A 24,919-nucleotide genomic window follows, 5' to 3' on the forward strand; every position below is an offset into this window, starting at 1 on the left:
CTTATCTCCACTAACCTGCTCTTCTCACCCTGACAGGTAAAGCAGGTCCCTCTCCAGCCATGTCTGCCAAGGCGATTTCCGAGCAGACAGGCAAGGAACTCCTTTACAAGTACATCTGCACCACCTCAGCCATCCAGAACCGGTTCAAGTACGCCAGGGTCACCCCTGATACAGACTGGGCCCGCCTGCTGCAGGACCACCCCTGGCTGCTCAGCCAGGTGAGCCCTGTTTCCACACTGAACCCTTCTTCCAGGCCCCCAGTCTGGGAGGAGAAAGCGATTGATTTGTGGGAGATGTCCCAAAGGGGTCATAGATTGCTGATTGCCTGCATCATATCTGTAGGGGGCTCAGCAGAGTCTTGATTTTGCTCTGAGCCCTGTATATTGAGGTACCCTGGCATGGGGTTGGAACTAGACAAACTGGTGTTTAAATCCCAGCTCTTTGTGAGATTTATTATATTTTGTCCTGTGGCAGTCCATTTCACATCTCTGAATTTCAGGTTCTCCCTCTGTCAAATAGGGATAACACTCTGGGATATAAGGATTAGCAGCAGCGTCCAGAAAGCATTTAGTGTGCTGCCTGGCTTTTGGTAGATGCTTGGTAAAAAGTAGTTATATGTTATTCTTTCCTCCAAGTGGAGCATATTAGTAATGTGTCAGGGTAATTAGGAAGTGTGACCTTGTACTTTGAGAAGAATAGCTGAGAGGACCCTGGGGTTCAGTCTTGAATACAAGCTCCTGTCTTTGACCATCATTGAGAAGGCTTTGGGAAGCTCTTAGACTCTTAGGCAGGCCCTAGAGAACAAGACTAGGACCCATGGTGCGTGTTTCCTTCCTCTGTGAAGCAGCTCAGGGGTAGCAAGTTTCCTAGCACCTGAGCTAGGTGCCGCCTGTTTGACTTTATAGTAGACAGGAGTGGGTTTGACCAGATTACCTCAAAGGTAAGGACCTTGTCACACCAGGACTCTGCCAAGTCCATGTTCTGAGGAGTTTGCAGTTGAATCAAGAAGCTCATACATCCATGGGGAGGGCAGAGAATCACTCATTCAGCAGGTATTTACTGAGCACATACTCTACTAGGCTCAATCCTAGGTATGGATGGTTCTAGACTCCTGGTCATCAAAAAAGATTAGCCCAGTGTGTTAATGCATGTCTATAATCCCAGTGGCTCAGGAGGCTGAGGCAGGAGGATCTTGAGTTTAAAGCCAGCTTTAGCAGCTTAGTAAGGCCCTAAGCAACTTAGTGAGACCCTGTCTGTAAATAAAATACAAAGAGGGCTGGGCATGTGGCTCCTTGGTTAAGTGCCCCTAGGTTCAATCCCTAGTACTTAAAAGAGGGAGAGAGGGAGAGAAAAGAGTGTGTGCTTAGGCTGGGGTAGGTGAGGGAAGCTGACCCTGATAGATGAAAAAGTAAACTTTTGGAGTGTAATGAATTAGAAGTCACCCAGATTGTCCTGTGCTTTGAGTCCCTAAACTGTTAACTTCCTATGCTGAATGCCACTCCTCTCTTTCCAGAGCTTGGTAGTCAAGCCAGACCAGCTGATCAAACGACGTGGAAAGCTTGGCCTAGTTGGGGTTAACCTCACTCTGGATGGAGTGAAGTCTTGGCTAAAGCCACGACTGGGACATGAGGCCACGGTGAGTCCAGGTGTAGGGCCAGGGTGGAAGAGCTGTGGTAATAGAAGCAACACGATCACATCCAGATCAGCCACTATGGCTTACCTCTACAGCCAGTTGAGGCAGCCAGGGGAGGTGGGGGTTTGTGGCGCTGCCCTGCCCTGGAGCCTTGGGCAGCAGGGCCGATCTTGGTGCTTGTTTCTAACTTCCTATAGGGGACTCTAAACTCCTTTTGTTACTGATTCAGACAAGATGTACTGCGAAGATAGAATTGGAGAGCTGTTGGAATTGGTCTGTTTCTTTAACAGTGATCACGAAATAAGAATTTTGAGACCCATTCTGGGAACTGCTTTTTTTCCAGTTTTCAAAGGGGTTATGGTAACTGCTTGTGATGACATGCTTTCCAAAAAGGATAGATGATACGATGAAAATGGGAGATGCAGAATCATTTAGGCAGAGAGATGTACTGGGCCAAAACTCTTTGATGAGACAGTTAATAATGCTGAAAGAGTAAATTTAATTCTTCTCCCAGCTCAGTGATTAATTTCAACAAGTGTAGAAGAGAGAGCTAGAGTGAAATATGGTTTAAGAGGTGCTCAGTAGTAAGTGTGTTTCATCCTGCTCTTCAAGGGATTGGACAACTAAGGGAGGGTATGGGACTGAGGCTTGGCTTAGCCTGGGAATGCTGCTGCACCTGGCTTTGCACACAATTCTGAAGGGCTTGATAATCATCTGGGGTAAGTGTGGACCAGGGATGAGCTTTTCTTCCTTGGGCGGAAATAGGAAGCAAGGTAGCAATGGAGATGTTTTCTTTATTGGGCTTCCTCAAAGTAGCTCTTAATGTTAAACTTCAATTTCTGACACTCATGGGTAAAGAGGGATCCTTGAAGCTGCACGTGGCCTGGCGACAAAAACATCCGATCTTTGAGTTCCCAGGCCTCTGGGGAGAAGATGATGGGGCTTATGGTTGAACAGTGTCCTCACGGAGCATGTCAAGCTCCCTTTTCCTCAGCTGGCTGTTGGGAGGGGGATATTGGGGACATCTGAGCTGGCAGCAGCATCGCACCCGGCAGGAGCGGCTCATTACCTCTGATGGATCACTGTCTGGTCCCTGACTCAGCAATGACGCACAGGCCGGGTGGGGAGTTCAGGACATACTGGGATGAACACTGTCTTGCCTTGACTGCCGCCAGGGACTCACTTAGACTGATTAGCTCTGCAGGCCTGTTGCCCTCAGTAAAATCTGTGGAGAAGTTTTCCCCATCAAGCTCTGGCTCTTCTCTTCCCAGCTGGGCCTCGTGTCCTCGGGCTGTGTCATTGTGCCTACAAGGCATACAAAGCAGAATACTCATCCCCGTCCTTCACACCTGCCTGTCTCTCTGCTTGAGCTCTGGGATGGCCTTGATTTGTCTGAGCTATTTAATTTGTGGTGTGGTAGGGCAGGAGATGAGGCCTGATTTCTGCCTTTTGGGACGGGGCAACATTGAACTGACAGAGGAGGTAGAAAGCAAACTTGCAAGGTCAGTGTGTGTCCAGGTGCAGCTGGGCTGGGACAAGGGGGTTAAAGAGATATCTCAAGGGCTTCTTGAACTTGGGAACCTGTGACCCCTTGCCCTGGCTTCTGGAAAAAATCTCCTTTCTGGGTGTCATGGTTACAGTGCTTGGACTTGATCTCCTCCTTCCCTGGGGAGCAAGGTGTGCTGTCCCTCTAAGCTTCATCTCCCTCAATTTCTCCATAGGTTGGCAAGGCCAGAGGCTTCCTCAAGAACTTTCTGATTGAACCCTTTGTCCCACACAGTCAGGTATGTGAGGCAGCTCCAAACTGGTTCATTCCATCTTAAGGTATTTGTCTACCTTAAAGTAATGAAAGGAGAGGTAAAACCGATGGAGAAAAGCCAACGGGACCAGGGGTACTGGAGCTGAACTGTGGGTGGGAGGGTACTACATACCTGAGTCTGAGCAGGAAGTTCAGAAGAGGCTTAGTTGCAGCAGGGCAGAGTTAGGGCAGATAATGAGGGACATAAAGGCAGGTCTGCTTCCCCTAGATGGAGTCTCCTTGGTTCATCCACGGAGGTAGTAGCCTCTGCTCTCCTCCTTGTCCCCAAAGGAGAATGAATAGGTCTTCTCTGGATGAATATTTTCTGCTGGGTTTAGAAAAGAGTTCAACTCTGCCCCAACCACTTTATGTTGTCTTTATTTACAAGGTGGAGGAGTTTTATGTCTGCATCTATGCAACCCGCGAAGGGGACTATGTCCTGTTCCATCATGAGGGGGGAGTGGACGTGGGTGATGTGGATGCCAAAGCCCAGAAGCTCCTTGTTGGTGTGGATGAGAGGCTGAATCCTGAGGATATCAAGAAACACCTGTTGGTCCATGCCCCTGAAGACAAAAAAGAGTTGAGTCACGGGGATGGTAGGGAGGTGGCAGTGGGGATGGGGAGACTGATGGGACCAGAGGAAGCAGAGTGGGCCTGTCTGTCTGGCTGGGAGCAGGTGGTAGGCATAGCCCTTTTCTTGAGGAAGAGCGCCACGTGTGGGGGTGGAGTGCTGCCCAAGTCACGCTGCACTATGCTGTCAGCATCCCTCACCTCCCTGCCCCTGTCTGTCTGGCGCCTCCTCCCCCAGCTCCACGTCTGACAGCTCCTTTCCACCTCAGTGGCTGAAGAGTGACATCCAGGGAGCAGGGTTTGCAGAGGAGAGCTAGGGGTCAGCAGGGCAGGTGTCAGGAAGTAGGGCTGTCAGTGTTAGTGAGAGATTGTTGTGGAGATTGGGGCAAGGGCCTGCTGAGTCTGCCCCTTGATAGTTTGACTGTCCCTCTCTCCCTCTCCCCTCTAGAATTCTGGCCAGTTTCATCTCTGGCCTCTTCAATTTCTACGAGGACCTGTACTTCACCTACCTGGAGATCAATCCTCTTGGTAACAGACACTGCTTGGGTGGGGTGGGGCAAGGGTCAGTTATAACTGGGTCCCAGTGCCTATAAAAAGTCTGGCCTTAGTGTTCAAAGAGCAAGACCCCTGCTTTCCAGAGGGCTGTAAGCAACTGGTGTGCAGATGGGGAGAGATTTTCAAGCTCATTTGGGGCCAACTACTGTTTCTGAGCTCTCAGAAAACCGATCATTCCTCTTTTAGCCGATTCCAACTTCTTCCTTTGGCCTTAATTTGTCCTCTGATGGGGAAGTCCTGGTTCTGATCTGACTGTGCTGGGTTGCTTTTCCTGCCAGTGGGTTAGGCTTCCTAGGCCCTTGTAGGACCCTCAGGCCCTTTTTTCCTTGGTGTACTTGGAGGCTCCACCTCTCTCTCTGGGAGTTGGTCAATCATTGACCCCAGCACTGGGAAGAGCTTGCTGCAGGCCTTTCTGGCTGTGAAGGAGACAGGTGGTGTGGGAGAGTGGTGTGGGCTCTTTCTGGCCAGGTCCTCCCAGGGCAAAGTCCAGGAGGCTGAAAAATTAAATCAGATTCCAGCTGAGGATGCAGTCCCTCTAATGGGCCAGATGGCCTTGTGCTAACTTAATTAGCTAAATGGCCCTAGGGGGGAAGGAAGATGGATGTTCAGTAAGGCAGCAGTAAGTGAATTGTGCTGATTGGGGACTCAGTGTACCCATGACTTCCCACTCCACCTCACATTGAGGCTTCCTCCTAGCAGGACCCCATGAATCCCAGAGCTACACACCTGGGCTGGTATTCTAACAATAATGCATTTTGAACACATTTTCAGTTTTCATTCCTAAATTTTTAAATTTATTTATGTATTTTTTTGGTGCTTTGGATGGAATCTAGGACCTGGTGCATGCTAAGCAAATGCTTTACTGCTGAGCTATACCCTTGCCACTTTTTTTTTTTTTTTTTAATGGCAGGGCCATGGGGGTGGAGGCAAAAGGTTAAATATTTAAAGCAGGGAGTATAGCATGTTATAAAGATGTCTAAAAATTACCATGGCAATGAGTACAGACCTCCCTGTCCCAATACCAAAAGGCCAGGGACTAGGAACTGGTCTTGGAGAACTTGTCTTTCCTTTAATAGGAGAAAGCTGAGTCTCCAGGTGATTAGGGAGTTCCCAGGCCTTTGAGGGACCCCATAGGGGTTGTTTGGGAGACTCTGGTGGAAGAGTTTGGACCAGAGTTGGTATCTGATTCCCTCTCCTTTTCTTGCAGTGGTGACCAAGGATGGTGTCTATGTCCTTGACTTGGCAGCCAAGGTGGATGCCACTGCCGACTACATCTGCAAAGTGAAATGGGGTGATATAGAGTTTCCTCCCCCCTTCGGACGCGAGGCATATCCAGAGGTGAGGCGGGTTTGAAGAGGAGATGGAGGGTTATGGGGTCAAGGAGCAAGTGACTAATCTCAGCCGAGCATTGGGCCCCATCCTGGGCTGTGTATTTGGCAGGAAAAGGAAGATCGAGAACCATTTAATTTTCTTAAAATCCCAGGGGGGTGGGGGTGGGGGTGGGAGTCCGCCAAGCCTCTGAATCCCAGCCAGAAATCCTTTTAGACTTCATTCTCAATCAACCTCCCTGGGCTCTTAACTTGATTTGCTGCTTCTCTTTAATTCCAAGTGGCTCCCCCTGATCCCATCAGGAAGGGAAAGTAGTTCTCGCACCACTCTAGCTGAGAATTTTAATTGCTGTCTCCCACCCCATCCTCTGAGTCCTCCCAGCAGGGTCAGGCCTTCTGAAGCCACACAGGCTGGGCTGGAAGGAGAGGTAGGGCTGGGAGGGCAGGAGAGGCCCGTGTACCAAGCAGGCACATGCACATAGGGGTTGTGGTAAAAACGAAGTGACAAAGTAAAGTTCTGGAGTTGGGAAGTTTGTCTCCAGGTGGTGACTGTGGCTGTGGGTGGTTTTGGTATTTGAAGATACCAATGTTTTCACGTGTGTGTCTCTCACAATCCCTTCTTCCCCTTCCCCATTGAGGTGATTGACCTCTTCATATATCTCCAGGGAAAGGGGAGTGGTCCTGGAATCTCTGACCTTGTGAAGGGGACGCCCCAACGATCCTCCTTTTCCTCTCTGGTCCCTAGGAAGCCTACATTGCAGACTTGGATGCCAAAAGTGGGGCGAGCCTGAAGCTGACTTTGCTGAACCCCAAAGGGAGGATCTGGACCATGGTGGCTGGAGGTGGCGCCTCTGTTGTTTACAGGTGACAGGAGGGGGTTACTGATGACATGTCAGCCTGGTGTACCTGGTACCCACTCCTGGGTCACCTGTAGGTCTCTGGTTTCTCACCTTTTGTGAGCCAGGAACTCACAGGGCAGATAAACACAGTGATATCTCAAGAGCTTTGAGAGGCTCTGGTGAAGGCTCCTCTGTACAGTGTCTCCTCTAACCTAATTTGCTTCAGAATGATGTGTTTTCTTTTTTGGTACAGGAAATTGAACCCAGGTGTGCTTTGGTGCTTTACCATCAAGCCAAACCCCCAGCCTTTTTTATTTTTTATCTTGAGGCAGGGTCTTGCTAAGTTGCTGAGGCTAGCCTCAAACTTTCAAGCCTCCTGCCTCAGTCTCCCTAGTTGCTGGGATTACAGTCATGTGCCACCATGCCCGGCCTGTTTTTATAAGTTTTAATTCTTTTTTCAAAAAATATTTATTTTTTAGTTGTAGTTAGATACAATATCGTTAATTAATCTATTTTTATGTGGTGCTGAGGATCAAACCCAAGGCCTTGCCCATGCTAGGCAAGTGCTCTACCACTGAGCCACAACCCCAGCCCCGTAGGTTTTAATTATTAGGGTTAATTATATGTGCCCTATGCACAAGTATAACCAATACAGAAAATGAATAAGCAAGTGAAAGTTGCCTGTCTCCCTACTAAGTCACCTTGTTGAACACGTTACTCTATGTCCTTGCAGCATTTTAATGCTGCAGTAAATATTTATACTTTTTTATTTTGTAGAAATATTGATATCATATTCTACATTCTTTTCAGTACTCAGCAATTTTTTCTCTAAAAAAGTAGATCTCTGTTCTTTCTAGAAGTGTGGTCTGCCACATCCCCTTATGGCTGGTTGGTACCCTTTATCTGACTGCAACAGTCTTCTCCATTGGGCAGCCTGTTGGGGACTCCTGTGATGTGCAGTTTCTTTATCTTGGGCAGTTGCTTATTGTTTGTTGACCCACACTGCCTGCCCAGAACCCTGGTGCACCAGGGCTCAAAGTGCACTGCCCAGGAGACTCCTTCTGGAGCACAGCTGGCCTTTCAAGTGAGACTTGCGTGGGGGTTGGGGGTTGGTGTTGGTTCCGCAGGCTGACTTCAGTGCTTCAGGGTGGGGACAATGTGTTCTCTCAGGCACTAGGCTACCTTCCTTTGCCCCAAGCCAGCATTGACTTCTGTGTCTCCCTGGCAGTGATACCATCTGTGACCTGGGGGGTGTCAATGAGCTGGCCAACTATGGAGAATACTCGGGTGCCCCAAGTGAGCAGCAGACCTATGACTATGCCAAGACCATCCTTTCCCTCATGACCCGTGAGAAACACCCAGATGGTAAGGCCTGGCTGTGCACATGTACACACCCCACCCATTCTCCTGGGATGACCCAGTGGGAACAGCTCTTTTTTTTTTTCCTTTGTTTTTGTTCCAGGGATTGAACCCAGAGGCACTTAATCATTGAGCCACATCCCCACTCCTTTTTATTTTATTTTGAGACAGGGTCTCACTAAGTTGTTTAAGGTTTTACTAAGTTGCTAAGTCTTGCTTTGAATTTGTGATCCATCTGCCTCAGCCTCCTGAGTTGCTGGGATTACAGGCTTGTGCCATCTCACCTGACATAAACTCAGTTCTTAGTGACCTTATGTATCACCTGGATTGTGTGATTTCCAGTGTGCCTTTACCTATAGTTTTGGGATTATACATGCTCATTTCCCTTCCTTTAAATGAGAGAGGGAAGGACAAAGGGACAGAGATGTTAACTTTTCCATCTCATCCGAGGTATCCAGAAGCCAAACTGGATTTCTGGGTGCCAACTAGGAATGATGTAGGAATTGTGGGTTTGAATGACCGTCACCACCCAGTAGTGAGGATAATGGAGAGTTGGGCAAAGAAGCCTGATTAGGCATAGGAGAGACCATCTTGCTTACTCCCTTATACAGTCTCACACAAGTGGGGACCTTTGCTCAGAGGAGCGAAAACTCCTTCAGTTGGATTTCTGGGACAATTATCAAGTCTACCTCTATAACCAATTTTTGTCTTTATTCCAAACCCAGGCAAGATCCTCATCATAGGAGGCAGCATTGCAAACTTCACCAATGTGGCCGCCACTTTCAAGGTAACCAGCTGTAGCATTTTCTGGGGAAAGCAAGGTTTGAGCCAGAGGCAGGTTCTCATGGGTTACTCAGTCCAGTTTAGGAACTCTTGCCCCAGGGTTGGTATATCTGTCTCTGTCTCTCTCTCTTTTTGTTTTGGAGATTAAAACCAATCCCAGGTCTTTGTGGGTACAGAAGACCCTAGAGGGATGGGCAAGTAGGTGACATTCAGTGGACCATAATTCTGTTTGAAGCATAGGGAAAAAGCAAATTTTTACTTTCCTGCTTTCTCAGGATCAGTTTGTGGGACTGGCATGATTGTCCTCATTTTTCATATCCTGTCTTGACTCTGGATTTTGTGCACCTTCTGGTTTTTTATCTCAGTCACTAGTGCCTTCTATAAAATGTTAGAATGAGTAAAGTGTTTTGATGACTTGGATGGATGGACTCCTGCCCTGATCCAGCCAGGGTTCCACCAGCCTGGGTCCCTATGCATGAGTCAGGGCCATGACCACATGCTTTAACGCCAGGGATGGGGTTGTAGTTCAGTGGTAGAGCACGTGCCTAGCATTCGTGAGGCACTGGGTTCAAATCTCAGCACTGTATACAAACAAACAAACAAATGAATAAATAAATAAAGGTCCATTGATAACTTAAGAAAATATGTCTCAAGAGTTATCCCTTTCAATGTAGTCAGCTCGGGAGGCTGTTTATTATTCTGTACTGTCGCTCAGTGGGGTTATGCAGAAACATCAAATACATTCATTTTTTTATGTTTTGAAAATAATAATAAATGTCAGCCTTGGGGGCTGGGGTTGGTAGCTCAGTGGTGGAACGTTTGCCTGGCATGTGGGAGGCATTGGGTTTTAGCCTCAGCACCACACAAAAATAAATAAATAAAATAAAGGTATTGTGTCCATCTACAACTTAAAAAAAAAAAAACAGCTTGGAAGTCTGAGCTCTTCAGAAGGGAGGGACCATGCTTCATCAGTCCTGCCTAAAACAGGGTCTCCCTAAGTAGACCTGATTCAGTGGACAAAGTGAATACAGGTGCATCTTGGTAGCCCTTTTTTTTAACTTGGGATTAACCCCCTGCAGTAAAGGCAGCACTCTTGGTGAGGGTTGGTAGGTGTGGAGCAGGAACAGCATAGAGCTTTCTGTAAAATGCCACTGTTGGCAGAGATGAGACTCCAGCTCATAAACTTGCTCTCTGTCTGGAGAAATAGTTTTGGATGTACTTAGAAATAGTATTGGATGTACTTTTCAGCTTATTATTTTCTCAGAATGGATGGAAATACATAGGAAGAGCTGTTCCCTAAGTCATTTAAGCTGCCTTGTCATTGAAGAAGACTCTATACCTTTCCTAGGACCCCAACACAGACACACACATACCCGCAATTGCAATGAGTGGTAAAATGACTTAGGACAAGAGAGACGATCAAGCCCTGCTGAATTTGGAGGCCTAGTGAATCAGGATTTCGAGGAGATTGGCTCTCAGCATCCCACAGATCCACCTCAGCAACATTACAAGTGGTCATGTGCTGGCCTTTGGGTTACACAGATCAGTAGCCATGTGTGTGATCCTTGACTACTAGTGCCTGCCGTGCTTCAGGGGAAGCAGCCCTTGTCATGTACACCTGGTACATTTGTTTATCATGGTTTTAGATACTTGGTTTGTGACTGCTTATTTTAGTTACATAACTTTCATTCCTTTGGGCTTCCAGGGCATTGTGAGAGCAATTCGAGATTACCAGGGTCCTCTGAAGGAGCACGAGGTCACAATCTTTGTCCGAAGAGGTGGCCCCAACTATCAGGAGGGCTTACGGGTGATGGGAGAAGTCGGTAAGATGGAGGACTTTTCTTTTCCCTCTCAGCCTGAGGGTCTGTGGCCTGCCATTTTGGGATTGCTGCAAGAGAGTTGATCTTTGGGCTCTTTCATGCTCTCCCAATCCCTGTTCTTGATGTGTAACTTTCTTCTGCTTCCATTCTTAACCACCCCCTGACAAGCTCCCTGTCTAAACTTGAGAATTGGCAGAAGAACATTGTCATTCAACTCTGTTTAAGAAATAGAGGGGCTGGGGATGTGGCTCAAGTGGTAGCGCGCTCGCCTAGCACACGTGAGGCTCTGGGTTTGATTCTCAGCACCATATAAAAATAAAACAAAGACATTGTGTCCACCTTAAAAAAAAAAAAAAAAGAAAAGAAAGAAATAGAACCAGGCACAGTGATACAAGCATGTAATCCTGGCTACTTCAGAGACAGGAGGTTCATGAGTTCAAGGGCAGCCAGAGCATCATATAAAGATCTTATTACAAACAAACAAACATGGAAGGACTTGCTATGACCCCAGGATAGTAGCCATGAGAGGGTTGAACAGAGAAACCGCATAATTTGACTTAGGTTTGACTGGGTTCTTTGTTGGGTGGGGAGTAGATAGAAGAGCAGCATTAGTAGAAGCAGGGAGACCACCTAAGAGGCTGTGGCCATGTTCCGTCATAGGAATGGTGCTGGGAGTGAGAGGTGGAGGGGTAGAGGAAGCAGGCTCAGGACCACTGGTTGCTGGTGTGTGGAGGAAAGAGGAGAGGGGTTGAGCAACTGGCATAATGGGAGAGAGTTGCCCTCAGTTGAGATGGGGAGGAAAGGAAGTGGGGGTGTGGTACCATGTTGATTTCCTTTCACCTTTTTGTGTTTTGAGTGACTCGTGGCTTCATGAAATCCTCTACTCAGAGCTTTCAAGAAGCTGGGGATCATGTCTCATCAGTCAGAACTAAAGTACGGTCTCCCTAAGTCAACCTGATTGAACCTAAAGCAAGTGAAATTGGGGACCAGCAGCTTTGGTCTTAAATGCCAATACTTTTGCTAAAAGCAGTTTTCTATAGAGCAGGACTTCATGTGAAGTTCCAGAGTGAGACAGATAGAAAATGCTCTTGCTTGGTGAACTTACTCTCTAATGAAAGAGAAAATCTTTCCATTTCCACATTTTTCCAAATTTGGTGTCTGTGCCAAACACTAGCCCTCTCCCCCATGCCTAAATCACTGGGTACCAAGTGCTGGTTTCCAGTTACTTAACATGGAGTGCCTCCTATGGACCAGGCACTAGGGCAGCACAGTGAATGTTACTAGGTTGCGCTCTCACAATTGGAACATTAGACAGGTAAGCAACTGGATGAAGATTCTGTTAGGATTCTGTGGTATGGAGATGGCCTTTGAGGCCAAGTGGCACTTGGGTTGACTGAGTGATGTGAGATCAGTCAGGCCAAGATCCTTGGCTTGGGGCTGGGGTTGTAGCTCAGTGGTAGAGTGCTTGCCTAGAACATGTGAGGCATTGGGTTCCATCCTCAGCACCACATAAAAATGTAAATAAGTAAAATAAAGGTATTACATCCATCTACAGTATAAAGATCCTTGACTCCATGTAGAGCCCTGAAGAACGAGCAGGGTATTTAGGACAGAGAGACCAGGCTAGGGAAGCAGGTGCCTGCCAGTGCTGGTGAGGAGGGTTGGGGAGCCAGCATATAAGCCAAGGCTAGAGGAATGCATGCTAACAGTACATTTGGTCATTTGAGTCTTGCCAGTAAAGCCATTTCTTCTTGTCAGCAGGTGATCTTTAGAAAGATTTGTTTAGTGGTGAGATTTTTATGGTTGATTTGTCCTGGATAATTGTTCTTGTACCAGAAGCGCCACACATTGAGCAGGGCAGTAAAGGGGCCTTTGAGGAGTCCCATGTACTTGGGCAATTACTCAAAGACTTGAATCATGGGTTCTTCTCCTTCCTGCACAGGGAAGACCACTGGGATCCCCATTCACGTCTTTGGCACAGAGACTCACATGACAGCCATCGTGGGCATGGCCCTAGGCCACCGGCCCATCCCCAATCAGCCACCCACAGCAGCCCACACTGCCAATTTTCTCCTCAATGCCAGTGGGAGCACGTCGGTAGGTACCAGCCTTCCTCCTACCTTAACAGAAGGAATCATCTTGTTTTCCCACCAGTCCCCTAATCTAGGATATAGTGCCTCTCCTTTGCCATTTAGGGACACAGGGGAAATACCACTAAATCCTACAAGACTGGTTTCTGGATCCCTGTGCCAGGTGGTTTTTTTTTTTGTGTGTGTGTGTGTGTGTGTGCACCCCAGACAAGGTAGAATAATGGAAAGACTGAGGATTTAAAGTCACACCTGAGTTAAAATCCTGACTCTTCTCCATTTGTATTTCTGTAACATGAGATGTTATTAATTTCTACCTCAGAAAATTAATAGAATAGTGTTTTTGGAAGCAGCTTCTAAAGAACAACATTGTACATAATTTTTTTTCACTGATTTCTTTGAGGCTCTTAAGAACTAGTGGCTTCCCTCCACCCCCTGCCATCCATACCTGTGACTCTAATCTTTTTTCTCTCCTTGAACCACCCAGACTCCAGCACCCAGCAGGACAGCGTCTTTTTCTGAGTCCAGGGCTGATGAGGTGGCACCTGCAAAGAAGGCCAAGCCTGCCATGCCTCAAGGTAACTCCCCGAGGTTTCGCACATTGCAGGGACTGGCCTCAGTGCCTTCCCTCCTCTTCTCTTGCTTGATCCTGCTTGGGCCAACAGAGCAGAGGTGACGGAAAGCAGTTTGGGCTTCTCTGTGAGCGTGGACTTGGGGCACAGGGTGAGAACTAGACACGAGGCTGAGGTGACTTAGCCTTGCCTGTGGGTGCTCCTGAGGACCCACTCTGTGCTGGGTCACCTCACTCTCCATCTGCTTCTACCCCTGGTTCTTCCTGGGGAGTTATCAGCTGATGAAGGAGGCTATGGGGGAGACGGGGTTTGAGAAATAACAGGAGATGGGAAGTTCTCCCAGATTCCTCCTGAGCGCAGGGCAGGAGCTGGGAGCTCAGGCCACAGAGTAAGCTCCTGCAACAGTAGCCCACCCAACTCTCGGGCACACATTCTCTACTGTGCGAATGCAGTGTAAGAAAGGACCTTGTCTGCTAGCCCATCCATACCTTGCCTAATTCATCTTTGTCCTGATTCACTGAAATGTGACCCTGGCCAGCCTTGGTACCAGCATTAGCTGAGCATCACTGGTACCACTAGGCCTATGTGGCCTGTGCAGCCTCTGCCTGATACAGACTGTGCTAAGGCGTTTTGGGAAATAGTGACACTAGGTCCAAGGGCTCCTGAGTAGGAGCCACTGCCCTGTGGCCCCCAAGCCAGCAGCTTTGTTCCTGGCAGAGAATGACAGATCCAGCCCCATGCTGGTCTAAACACCATGCTGTACTTCATGGGGACAAAGAGGAATGGGATTAAGAGGATAAGACCTGGCCAGCCTGAAAGCCCAGTTGGGAGTATGTCACCCAGCTGTCCCTCCAGAGGACTGGGGGAGGCTGGTGTTCAGCACTCCCACCTAACCTTCATCCCCCTACCCCCCTTCCACACCCCTTGGTCCTTTGCCCTTTCCTGCTCCCATTTCCGTTGGCCGGTGTTTTTGCCCATTCTGTTGGCTTTTCTCCTGTCCATTGCAAAAATAAACAGGGCATCAGCGCAGAAAGGCTTGTCCATGGGGCCCTTCCCTGTTCCCACTCTCCTGCCAAAACCTCCAGCTGTCAGCAGGTCACTCAGTTGCCTTGGTCATTTTCTTTGACAGATTCAGTCCCAAGTCCAAGATCCCTGCAAGGTAGGATGCCCTCACCCTGCTCCACTTCTGCGTGTGGCTTTGTTAGTGGGTTACGATTTTTCCGTGTGCTTTGTTTCTTCCTCTCCTGGTGGGTTACAGTGTTGTCTGGTATATTTTCTGTCCCTGCCTCAGTGTAGCCTGCCCTGAAGTCTTAGTCTTTGCTCTTTGTCCCTTCCACCTCTGGTCAGTACTCGCCTGCACCCAGCGCTCTCCTCACTGTGGCTGGCTGTCTCTGGCTGCTTGCCTGGGAGGGAGGTGAAGTGAGAGCCATGCCCACAGCTCTGGAGAGTGCAAGGGTGTCAGGAGGGAGGGTCCCCTGGGAAGGAGGGAGCCATTCAGCTGTAAGGGGAGTGGCAGAGAGTAGTAGGTGTCAGTGTCTGCTGGCGTGTGCAGGGAGCCGCGAATCACCCCTGATGCTCATCTGCATTTCATGATGGAATCACCCCTGATGCTCATCTGCATTTCATGATGTCCTCGTCTTCTCACTTGGCCTGCCTCATCTTCCGCACTGTGAACTTCATTCCAGGGCGCTAATACCAGAACAGGTTTGATAGAAGAACAGGATAGGCAGAGAGAGAGAGAGAGAGGAACCTGTGTATCTGTAGATGAGGTCACTGGAAGGGATCAGGGCTTTGGTGTCTCAGTTTAATACAGTGCACGTTTCCTGCACGTGCATGCCCTTGCCTGTTGATCGTGGACTAGAGTAATCAGATCTGAGCTTTAGGGCTGCCATATAACTTTTTGACATGTGCAGCTGTGGGACAGGAGAGTCTTCTGAGGTGACTTGGACCTCTTGCTTGAGGGACGGGAAGGCCTAATTAGGCAAGGGACAGGGACAGACTTAAGTCCTCAGCTTGCCACTCAAAGGAAGGAGGCCTCTGAGTGGGGGGCTTTGTTCCTTTGCTTGCTGTAACAGCTATGGGGAGAAGTGGACAGAGGAGGGTGGTCAGGGAAGAGAACAGGTCAGGCTGAAGGGAGTGAGCCGTCCCTCAGCAGGGCCAGAGGAGGAGCCTGGGTTGAGGGGACACATGTACCCTCTCTCTCCCACCAGTATTCTGGGGCCTCCCTGCTGCTGGTGGCTCATGATGGCCCCTTTGTTTCCCTGGGCTTGAGGAGGCAAGCACTTGAGCTCTGCCCTTTTGTGCTGGAGGTGTGTGTGGGTTTGTGGAGATGTGGGTTTTGTCTCTGAAGACAGGCGGGTGCAGATGTGTGTATGTGGCACATGCTTACCCCCTTGGAATGACACAGGCCCCAGTGGCTCATAGTCTTCCTCCTTGCACATTGAGTTGCTTCTTAAGTCATTTCATATTTCTGGTTCTAATGCTAGGTGATCTTGGACTACTGTCATTTGGCTTTTCTGGGCTTTAGTTGCTTGGGGTTAGAAATTGTAAGAATGGGGTTAGATATCTTCCATTGTTCTGAGATCCCATGTCTCATCTGATCCATAGTTCCAGGTGTCAGTCCTAGGAATCTGCAAAGCTTTCTGTCCTGAGAAGCTTACTGTTGGCCTACACAGGGATTTAATCAGTCCTTGAACTTGGTTAGCCATGCCTGCACGAGTACTTTAGGTTAATTAGTACCGGATGCCACTCAGTAGATGCGTTGTTCTCCTTGGAGATCTCAGAACCTCCCCTAGGACTGCTTTCCTGACTCATAGGGAGTTGAAGGGGGAGCTACCTGCTAGCCCTGAGGATTTACTTCCACCAGCTCCGTTTGTTCTCTTCTGCCCCTCATCATTTTCTACTCACCAGAGAGCCTGTTATATCCAGAGTATTGTTATGAGCATTGAGAGAAGGGAGGAGTAGGAGAGGAGGTCAGCGGGCCTGTGCTGCAGCTTGCTCTCCTGCCTTGTGCCAGAGCCCAGTCAGAGCTCAGATACGGCTGCCCTGTCTTCTGTCCTAGCTGCCGCACACTTCTTCATTGGACCTACACTGACCCAGAATTTTTGAGAATTCAAACCCTGACCACAGTTATTTTTGTGTCCAGAATTCCAGCGTGATAAGCATTGTTGGGGAGTTGTTTAAGTCCTGAGGCTATCAAAATGGGGAGAGCTGAACATTTTTTATAGAGACCTTAATTTATTAAAACCACAGGGATGCACCCTGATCACTTTTCCTGTGAAATTTGGCCTGGAGGAATTCTGGGTGGCTTCACTGATAGGGCCCGTTCTCTACATGGGGAGCCTTTTTTCTGTTCATTGAGGTGCTGTTTATCAGCCAGGCAGGTCTTAGCTGTTTTTGTTCTCTCTGCTGCCTCCTTCCAGAAAAATTGAGGCACCTCCTCCCCTAAAAGCTCTCAGAATGCCATCATCCTAACATTCTTTGCTATTTTGATGGGCCACCATCCTGGACTTGGGGCACAGACGGGTCTCGCAGGCAGCCCATGCCCTTGGAGGTCTCCTGGCAGTGTATTCTGGGTGCACTCGCTGTGTCTTTGCCCACCAGGAAAGAGTGCCACCCTCTTCAGCCGCCACACCAAGGCCATCGTGTGGGGCATGCAGACCCGGGCCGTGCAAGGCATGCTGGACTTTGACTACGTGTGCTCCCGGGATGAGCCCTCAGTGGCCGCCATGGTCTACCCATTCACGTGAGTCATGCCCAGGCAGATAGCATAGAGATGGTTAACCAGTAGGATGCCTCCTCTCTCCCTTTGAGACAAGCCGGGGGGGGGGTCAACTAGTTTCTGGCCTTTGTGGGGGAAGGGCTTGTACCTCCCAGAGACTGAGGCAGTTAGTATTTCTGGGGGATCTTTCCCCTTTAGATGGAGAATCTTTGAGACCATGCCTGTTCTCTTTCTAGGTGAAGTTCCTCCCCTTAGTTTCCCCCTCACCAGTCCTGACTGGTTGAGGGTGTCCTAACCCTTCTTTTGCTGTCTCACAGTGGGGACCACAAGCAGAAATTTTACTGGGGACATAAGGAGATCCTGATCCCTGTCTTCAAGAACATGGCCGATGCCATGAAGAAGCACCCAGAGGTAGATGTGCTGATCAACTTTGCCTCTCTCCGCTCTGCTTATGACAGCACCATGGAGACCATGAATTATGCACAGGTAGATAGCAGGGCTCTGGGGGATGCAGGGAGGAGGCGTTGGAGTAGGGTAGCGGGATGACTCTGGAATGGTGTCCACAGTTATGGACTTAGACAGAAGGGTTGGGAATTGGGAGAGGCCAGTGTTTGGGTGTTTTCAGAAATCAGGTTAGGCCAGATAGGGGCTGCTTATGTAGACTTACAAAGGGCCAGTTCCAGCCTTAAATCTCCCATCAGATCTTCTCTTGTGCTATCCAAAACTGGCTGAAAAAATGGGGTCAGAAATACTGGCTTAATGTAAAAGTATTACATATTCATCATAGAAACAAATTTAAGTACTTTTAATTATCACATCCTAGAAACATGGCTGCTAACATTATTTACACCTTTTCTACAACTTTTTTGGATTTTGAACAAATGGAGTAATATTGCACCTAGCTAGTGTATAATCATTCTTCAGTTACTCTTTCCACATCAGTAGATAACATGTTGGTAGCATTGTTTTTGCCTTTCCAAGTCTTGTGATGAACATCTTGGGTTAACATTTACATATATCCTTAATTAGTCTCCTAACATAAATTTCTACATCAGAATGTACAGGTTGGAAGCCTCTGATCCATCCTGACATCTGGGAAAGATGTAGTGGTGTCAACTCCTATTGGTAGTACACCTTGTCCCCTTCCTCTTGTCAACATTAAACATTTGTCAAAATTAATAGGTATTCTATTTAATTAGCATTTTTTTCCACACACACTCTGTTTTTTTTTTTTTTTGGCACTAGGGATCAAAACAGTGTATGCTAAGGCTAAGCAAGTTCTCTACTACTGAGTTGTATTCCTAACCCCATAATTTGCCTATGCTTTACCACCACCACCGAGAACACAGACCCTCAGATAACCCACACAGGCACTTTACCACTGAGCTACACCCCCAGCCCATCTTTCCTTCCTTCCTTTCTTTATTTTTGCAATGCTAGGGATTAAAACCAGTACCAGAGCTACATTCTCATCCCCCCCCCCCCTTTTAATTTTTAATTTTAAGGCAGGGTTTCAAGATGTTGTAGAGGCTAGCCTCAAACTTGCCATTCTCCTGCTTTAGCCTGCTGAGTAGCTGGATTACAGGTATATGTCACTGCACCCAGCTGCATGTTTTTTTTTAGTTTTAGGTGGATACAATATTTTTATTTTTATGTGGCACTGAGGATCAAACCCAGTGCCTCCTACATGCTAGGCAAGCACTCTACCACTGAGCCACAACCCCAGCCCCCCCAGCTGCATGTTTTTGGTTATTAACTAAGAGGAGTATTTTAAAAATTGGCCATTTCTTTTTCTTTTTTTCTTTTTTTTTTTTTTTGATCGCAAACTCAAATGATCATTCAATTTTTGTTTTTGTTGGTTTTGACAGCAAGAATAAACTTAATATTTAAACATAATCATCACTGAATTCATGATGTTTTATTCTGCAACCCTGAATTTTAAAATATAGACTTTGAATCTGTTTTTCTTCTGTTAGAATTAATGTAGGACCCAGAGCCAAACTGTTGAGAGAATCCTGTTTGGTCATTTGTTTTCTGTGACTTGCCCTCCTCCCCTTTTTTTTCTTTTGGATGGTTGTCTGCTGTTTTGTAAAAGCTCTTTATAGATTAGGGTATTGATTCTTTTTTATCTGATCCCATAGATTGGCTTATTCTAGTTTATGACTAGAAAACAAATTATTTTGATAATCAGATGACATGAAAAGAAAATGAATTGCTTTTTTAAAGATTAGAACAGACTTGGGCAAACTATTGCCTGAGGCACAACTTAGTTCATCACCTGTTCTTGTAAATAAAGTTTTGTCAAAACACAGCCAAACTAAAATGCACCAATAAAAAAAGTGGGAAAAAAAAAACCAGCCAGCACCAGGCATAATGGCACATGCCTATAATCCTGATTCAGTAGGCTGAGGCAGGAGAATCGAAAGTTTGAGGCCAGCCTCTGCAAATTAACAACACACTGTCTCCAAAAAAAAAAAAAAAGCTGCTGGGATTATAGGCATGTGCCACCACTTCCGGCTAAACTATGATATTCTTTTGGTACTGGTGAGTGAATCCAGGGGTTCGTAACCATTGAGCCATATCCCCAGCCCTTTTTTGTATTTTATTTAGAGACAGGGTCTCACTGATTTCTTAGGGCCTCACTAAGTTGCCGGCTTTGAACTCAAGATCCTCTGCCTCTGCCTCCTGAGCCGCTGGGATTACAGATGTGTGCCACCATGCCCAGCTAAACTATGATCTTGACCCTTTACAAGAAGTCTTCTGGCCTCTGGTCCAGAGCCAGAGATTATTCTCGGATCCAACCCCTTCTGGGTTGCTTCTTCAACCCACTCTCTGGGCTGTGTGTGGAAGCAGCTTCTTTCACTCACAGGCCTTGCCCTTGCAGTGACATGGTGAAGACTGAGCAGGTACCAGGCAAAAACCAGAGACAGCTGTTTTCTGGGTAGGCACAAGAAATGGTAGGGATCTGAGAGTTGAGGTGAGAGAATGTAGTAGGGTCTTGGAAACATTTGCTTCTGCTCATTTACTAAATATTTGCGACACTCTCTACCCAGTGCCTCCTTTGGGGAGGGGGTTAGAGCAATCAGGGTAGGCAAAGACACCTGTGGGAAGGAGATGCATTGATTTGTCATGCGATGAGCCCTTGAACTATGCTGCCTTGCTGCCTGTCTGGGGTGAAGAGTTCACAGGAAGGCCCTGTTCTTATCCTTTAGATCCGGACCATCGCCATCATAGCAGAAGGCATCCCTGAGGCTCTTACGAGGAAGCTGATCAAGAAGGCAGACCAGAAGGGAGTGACCATTATCGGACCTGCCACTGTGAGTGTACCCTCTAGAAAGCCTTTAAACTTGAGGTCCTTAGGAAACTTAAGTTTTTATTCTTATGTCCCTCTCCTAGACTGGGAAGATTGGGGAGTACTTGTGGAGTTAATTCAATTTCAGTTAGTTTTGAAAGTAAAACTCCACAGGCCATCACCTTTATAGTTCTAAGGGGCGGATGGAAAACTTTGGGGAGGCGGGGGACAGTTAGTGTTTATTTATAACCATAGCATAGTCTTTGATTATTCTTTTAACTATAAACAGAAGAGAAGGCCACCTGGAAGCCTTACTTTTGACCTAAAGGTCTTCACATAAGAAAAAACTGCTTTGTGAATATTTTGTTTTCCTTAGTTGTTGCTTTAAAATTTGAAGCTAGGAGTTGAACTAAACAAGGGATCTTTATCTCAAAGGCAGGACATGATGGTGTATGGCGAGGCCCAGCTCTGCTGTACACCTCTGCTGGGTACATGGCCCTCTGGAGTAAGGGCAGTGACTCTTTTTAACCAGAAAAGCTTTTTTTTTTCTATATAGTGTCTCAAGAAAAAAAAGAGATTCTTCCTAAGCAGGGAACTCCATAAGCAGATGTTAATTCTCTCAGCCATTTTCTCCCCAGTCTGGCCAGGGGGGCTAGGCAGGTAATATGGGGGATAACCGATTCCCCTGTACCCTGTGGTCAAGAAGGAACCTTCCTCCCTGATCTCCTTTCTGTCCCTGCAGGTTGGGGGCATTAAGCCAGGGTGCTTTAAGATTGGGAATACAGGCGGGATGCTGGACAACATCTTGGCCTCCAAACTGTACCGCCCTGGCAGCGTGGCCTACGTCTCACGCTCTGGAGGCATGTCCAACGAGCTCAACAACATCATCTCCCGGACCACGGATGGTGTCTACGAGGGTGTGGCCATTGGTGGGGACAGGTAATGAGCTGGAGGCCAGGGAGGGGCCTCCCACAGTGAGACTTGGCCATTGAGGGGTGTTGCTTAAGTCCAAAAAAGAGATTTTTCTACTCATGCCTCAGTGCTGACTGAATTGCAAAATCAGAAAATATAGGGAAATGGGTTTTTAAAGGTGTTTCAGGGCTTTTGATGTAATTCCTTTTTTTTCCTTCTTTTGGTTCTAAAATGCAGCCAGAGGGAGGCAGCAGAGTGCAGGGGTTAGGAGAACCAGTTCTGAAATCAAAGACCTGAGGAGTTCAAATCCCAGTTTCCTGTTTCTCGGCAGGTGTCCTAGGCAGGTCACTTGATCTCCCTAGACTGCCACCATCCTTACCTCTCAATGGGTCAAATAAATGCTCCCACCTCATGGGGTTGCTCAGAGGGCTAAGTGAGGTACTTAAAGTAGCTAACACATGGCCTGATACTTAGTAGGTGCTCAGAAAATGTTAATTGTATTAAATGGGAGTATCATCATTGTTGTTAGTGGGAATGATGATCAATAGATCATCAGTAGAGTGATGCGGAGTAATGCCTGACACTAGTCCATAATACTAACCATTGATGTTTATTTTTGTTGCTATTCCTACCACTGCTGCTGTCTGGCTGAAAAAACCAAAAGCTGTTGGGAGAGTGCTTCACTTTGTCCATCTCCCTGGCTCTTCGTGTCAGACAGGATACCCATAGGAAGGACTTTTGCTGCAGATTTAGGGGGGTGGTCAGAAGGGAATGCTAGTCCTTGGGTAGTCCCTGACCAAAGGTTTCACATCATAGAAGTCTAGAAAATGCTGCTTGCTGTACTGTCCCCTTGGACATATAATGCTCTTGAAGGTGTGGAAAGCACACAGAGCTACTTCTCTTGCAAACTCTTCTGACATTAGAAAATAGAAAAAGTATATAGAACTGCAGGGGCTGTAGCTCCGTGGTGAAACACTGGCCTCGCATGTGTGAGGCTGTGGGTTCAATCCTCAGTACTGTAAAAAAAGGAGGGGGGCTAGAAATTTCAGCAACAACCTGCCATCCTAGAACATGGCTTCACATGAACTAAATAGATTAATTATCTATTGCTATGTTAAAAAAAAAATTTGCTCCCAAGCAAAATGGCTTCAAGCAATGATAAATACTTATTCTTGAGGTTTCCGTGGTTCAGCATTCAGGAGAAGCTCAGTAGGGCAGGCAGTTCATGAAGTTGTAGTTGTCAGCAGGGCTGCAGGCTGCTGGATGAATGCTTGCCTATAGTTGGAGATGGCTCTTTCACATAACTAGCTGATTGGCTATTCTTTGGGCTTCGTGAGTGTCCTGAGGACCTGGCAGCTATCTAAGGACTGGCACTCTCCTCTCAGTGAGTGATTTCTCTTGAGCAATTTAAGAGAGAGTGCCAGACACACTATTTTTTTTTTTTTTTTTGGTAGATGGACACAATACCTTTATTTTTCTTTCTTTCTTTCTTTTTTTAATGTGCTGAGAATTGAACCCAGTGCCTCACATGTGTGAGACAGGTGCTCTGCCACTGAGCCACAACTCCAGCCCCCAAGACGCTCTTTTAAAATTTTTTTAAAATAATTTTTTGGTTGTAGATGGACACAGTATCTTTATTTATTTATTTTTATGTGGCGCTGAAGATAGAACTCAGTGCCTGATGCATGAGAGGCATGTGCTACATACAACCTCAGCCCCCTCCCCCCAAGACACTCTTATAACCTAGTCTTGGAATTCTGTGTCATGGAATACCCTGCCATCTTTTGTTCATGAGAATGTAAATCTGACCCATGTTCCAAAACAAAGGTATCTGGTTCTACTTTTTCCTACAAATTTGTGGATGTAGTTGAAAACCACCACACATGTGCTTCTCATCTCATACTGCTGAATGAACCTTTTTTGTAGGCTTATTCTGTGCCCCGTCTCTTCCTCTGCAAACTAACTCCACTACTTTCTCTAGTTCTCTTGTCTGTGATATTTGCTACCTTGCCACTTTCTCCCACCTCCGTTATTCCTGGGGCTTCTCTAAACCTCAATGGACATCCACACTCTTGAAAAAAATCAGTGTCTCCAGTATATACAGGGGTGCTTCACATATCTGCTTAGACCTTTCCAGACCACCTTCTGATCCTCTCTGTCCTCCCTGCTGTCATCAGGTACCCCGGCTCAACATTCATGGATCACGTGTTACGTTACCAGGACACTCCAGGAGTCAAAATGATTGTGGTTCTTGGAGAGGTGAGTTAGGATTTTAAATTACTCCCCACCCCTCCCCACCCCCCTTTTAAAACATTCTGTGCTGAGGATCAAACCCAGAGCCTTGCATATACTAGGCAAATGCTCTATGACTGAGATATAACCCCCAATTACCCCCTCCAATTTTTTTATGATTGTAGAAATAATGCATAATCTCAAGTTTTTTAGAGTCAAGCATTTTTTAGTTAAAAATCCAAGCATTTTGGTTGTGTGTACCAAAGGTCACAGTTTCTTGTCAGTCATACTCCGGAGACACAGCCCAGAGGTTGTCACTGTTGGCTCCTCCATGATGTTTCTGAAAAATCATGCTCTTTGGAATTCCTCCCTTCTTTCAGGCTGACTCTCCCCAGTCTAAACTTTCTGTCATTTGGCCAAGGCTTACATACTCCCATTTTTGTAGCTAAGTTGTATATCTTAGGACACAAGTGACTTTTGTCCCCTGCATGATTTGGGGCAATTTTTCCTATTGTAGTGCTGGTCCTGGAATGATTCAGGACGAGCTCCACTAACTTGTGGACTTTTCTAATTTTCTATTCCTTGGCAGATAGGAGGCACTGAGGAATATAAGATCTGTCGGGGCATCAAGGAGGGCCGCCTTACCAAGCCAGTGGTCTGTTGGTGCATTGGGACGTGTGCCACCATGTTCTCCTCTGAGGTATGGTGGTTCCCTGTTCCAGGTCACAAATGGGTGTGGAGTGGGGGCAAGAGGGAGGGTTTGAGGGGAGCTATGTGGTCATTGCATTAAGCAGCTAGCTCCATCAGTAAATGTGCCTTACTGGCTTGGGTACTACAAAGCCCAGACGGGCCCTGCTCTCCGGGAGCTTATGTCCACTTGGAAGAGACATTCTCATCAGCAGATTAAGATCCACACAGAACTCTCGAGTCCCTACTTGCTGTCTGCAGGAGTTGAGGCTTAGATGAGAAGGTGATGCATGAATGGCATTTAGGGCCAGTGCAAGAGGCTGAGGAGGAAGAGGACATAGATTCAGCTGGGGAGGGGCCTGGTAGGGACACCATGTTGGAGAGGCTGGATAGGAAAAGGGGCTTGTGCTTGCTGTGTTAAAATGACATAATGCATGTGAAAGTGCCTGGCAGCATATATATATTAGGTGTCAAATACAAACATTGTCTGAGCTTTTGCTCTCTGCTAAGCTGAACTGTTTGATTTCTGCTGGGGCCACACTTGAGCAGCCCCTATGATGCAGCTTAGACAAGTTCTGTATCTTGAGATGGTTCATCACATAAGAACTTATCAGCAATTAGTTCATCAGTGTTGTGGAATAGCCTGTGGACATAAAGCCTTACCTTAGTGTGCTGTATATGTATAGAGAGGAAAGTTGGCCTTCAAGGCTTCCTACAGCAATGACAAGTTG

The 24,919-nt window shown here is 47.2% G+C and overlaps 1 protein-coding gene across 4 annotated transcripts in view; it reads left to right on the forward strand.

Moving 5' to 3' along the window:
* Acly (ATP citrate lyase) overlaps positions 1-24,919 on the forward strand; it is a 35,155-nt gene continuing 10,236 nt past the window's right edge. For 2 of the 4 annotated variants that reach the window (XM_015495713.2, XM_048791411.1), the window contains exons 1-19: positions 2-218; positions 1,514-1,636; positions 3,355-3,417; positions 3,820-4,010; positions 4,450-4,529; positions 5,764-5,894; positions 6,630-6,748; positions 7,952-8,088; positions 8,808-8,869; positions 10,571-10,688; positions 12,628-12,782; positions 13,260-13,350; positions 14,474-14,503; positions 16,948-17,089; positions 17,383-17,551; positions 20,278-20,382; positions 21,100-21,296; positions 23,447-23,528; positions 24,091-24,201. In XM_015495713.2, the coding sequence (XP_015351199.1) occupies positions 60-218; positions 1,514-1,636; positions 3,355-3,417; positions 3,820-4,010; positions 4,450-4,529; positions 5,764-5,894; positions 6,630-6,748; positions 7,952-8,088; positions 8,808-8,869; positions 10,571-10,688; positions 12,628-12,782; positions 13,260-13,350; positions 14,474-14,503; positions 16,948-17,089; positions 17,383-17,551; positions 20,278-20,382; positions 21,100-21,296; positions 23,447-23,528; positions 24,091-24,201 (2,265 nt within the window). In that variant the 5' untranslated portion in view covers positions 2-59. Of the gene's footprint in view, positions 219-1,513; positions 1,637-3,354; positions 3,418-3,819; positions 4,011-4,449; positions 4,530-5,763; positions 5,895-6,629; positions 6,749-7,951; positions 8,089-8,807; positions 8,870-10,570; positions 10,689-12,627; positions 12,783-13,259; positions 13,351-14,473; positions 14,504-16,947; positions 17,090-17,382; positions 17,552-20,277; positions 20,383-21,099; positions 21,297-23,446; positions 23,529-24,090; positions 24,202-24,919 lie in introns of all 4 variants that reach the window. The other 2 variants (XM_048791403.1, XM_015495714.2) reach the window with 2 other exon arrangements.

This window comes from Marmota marmota, unplaced genomic scaffold (genome assembly GCF_001458135.2).
Source record: "Marmota marmota marmota unplaced genomic scaffold, marMar, whole genome shotgun sequence".
NCBI classification, from domain to species: Eukaryota; Metazoa; Chordata; class Mammalia; order Rodentia; family Sciuridae; genus Marmota; species Marmota marmota.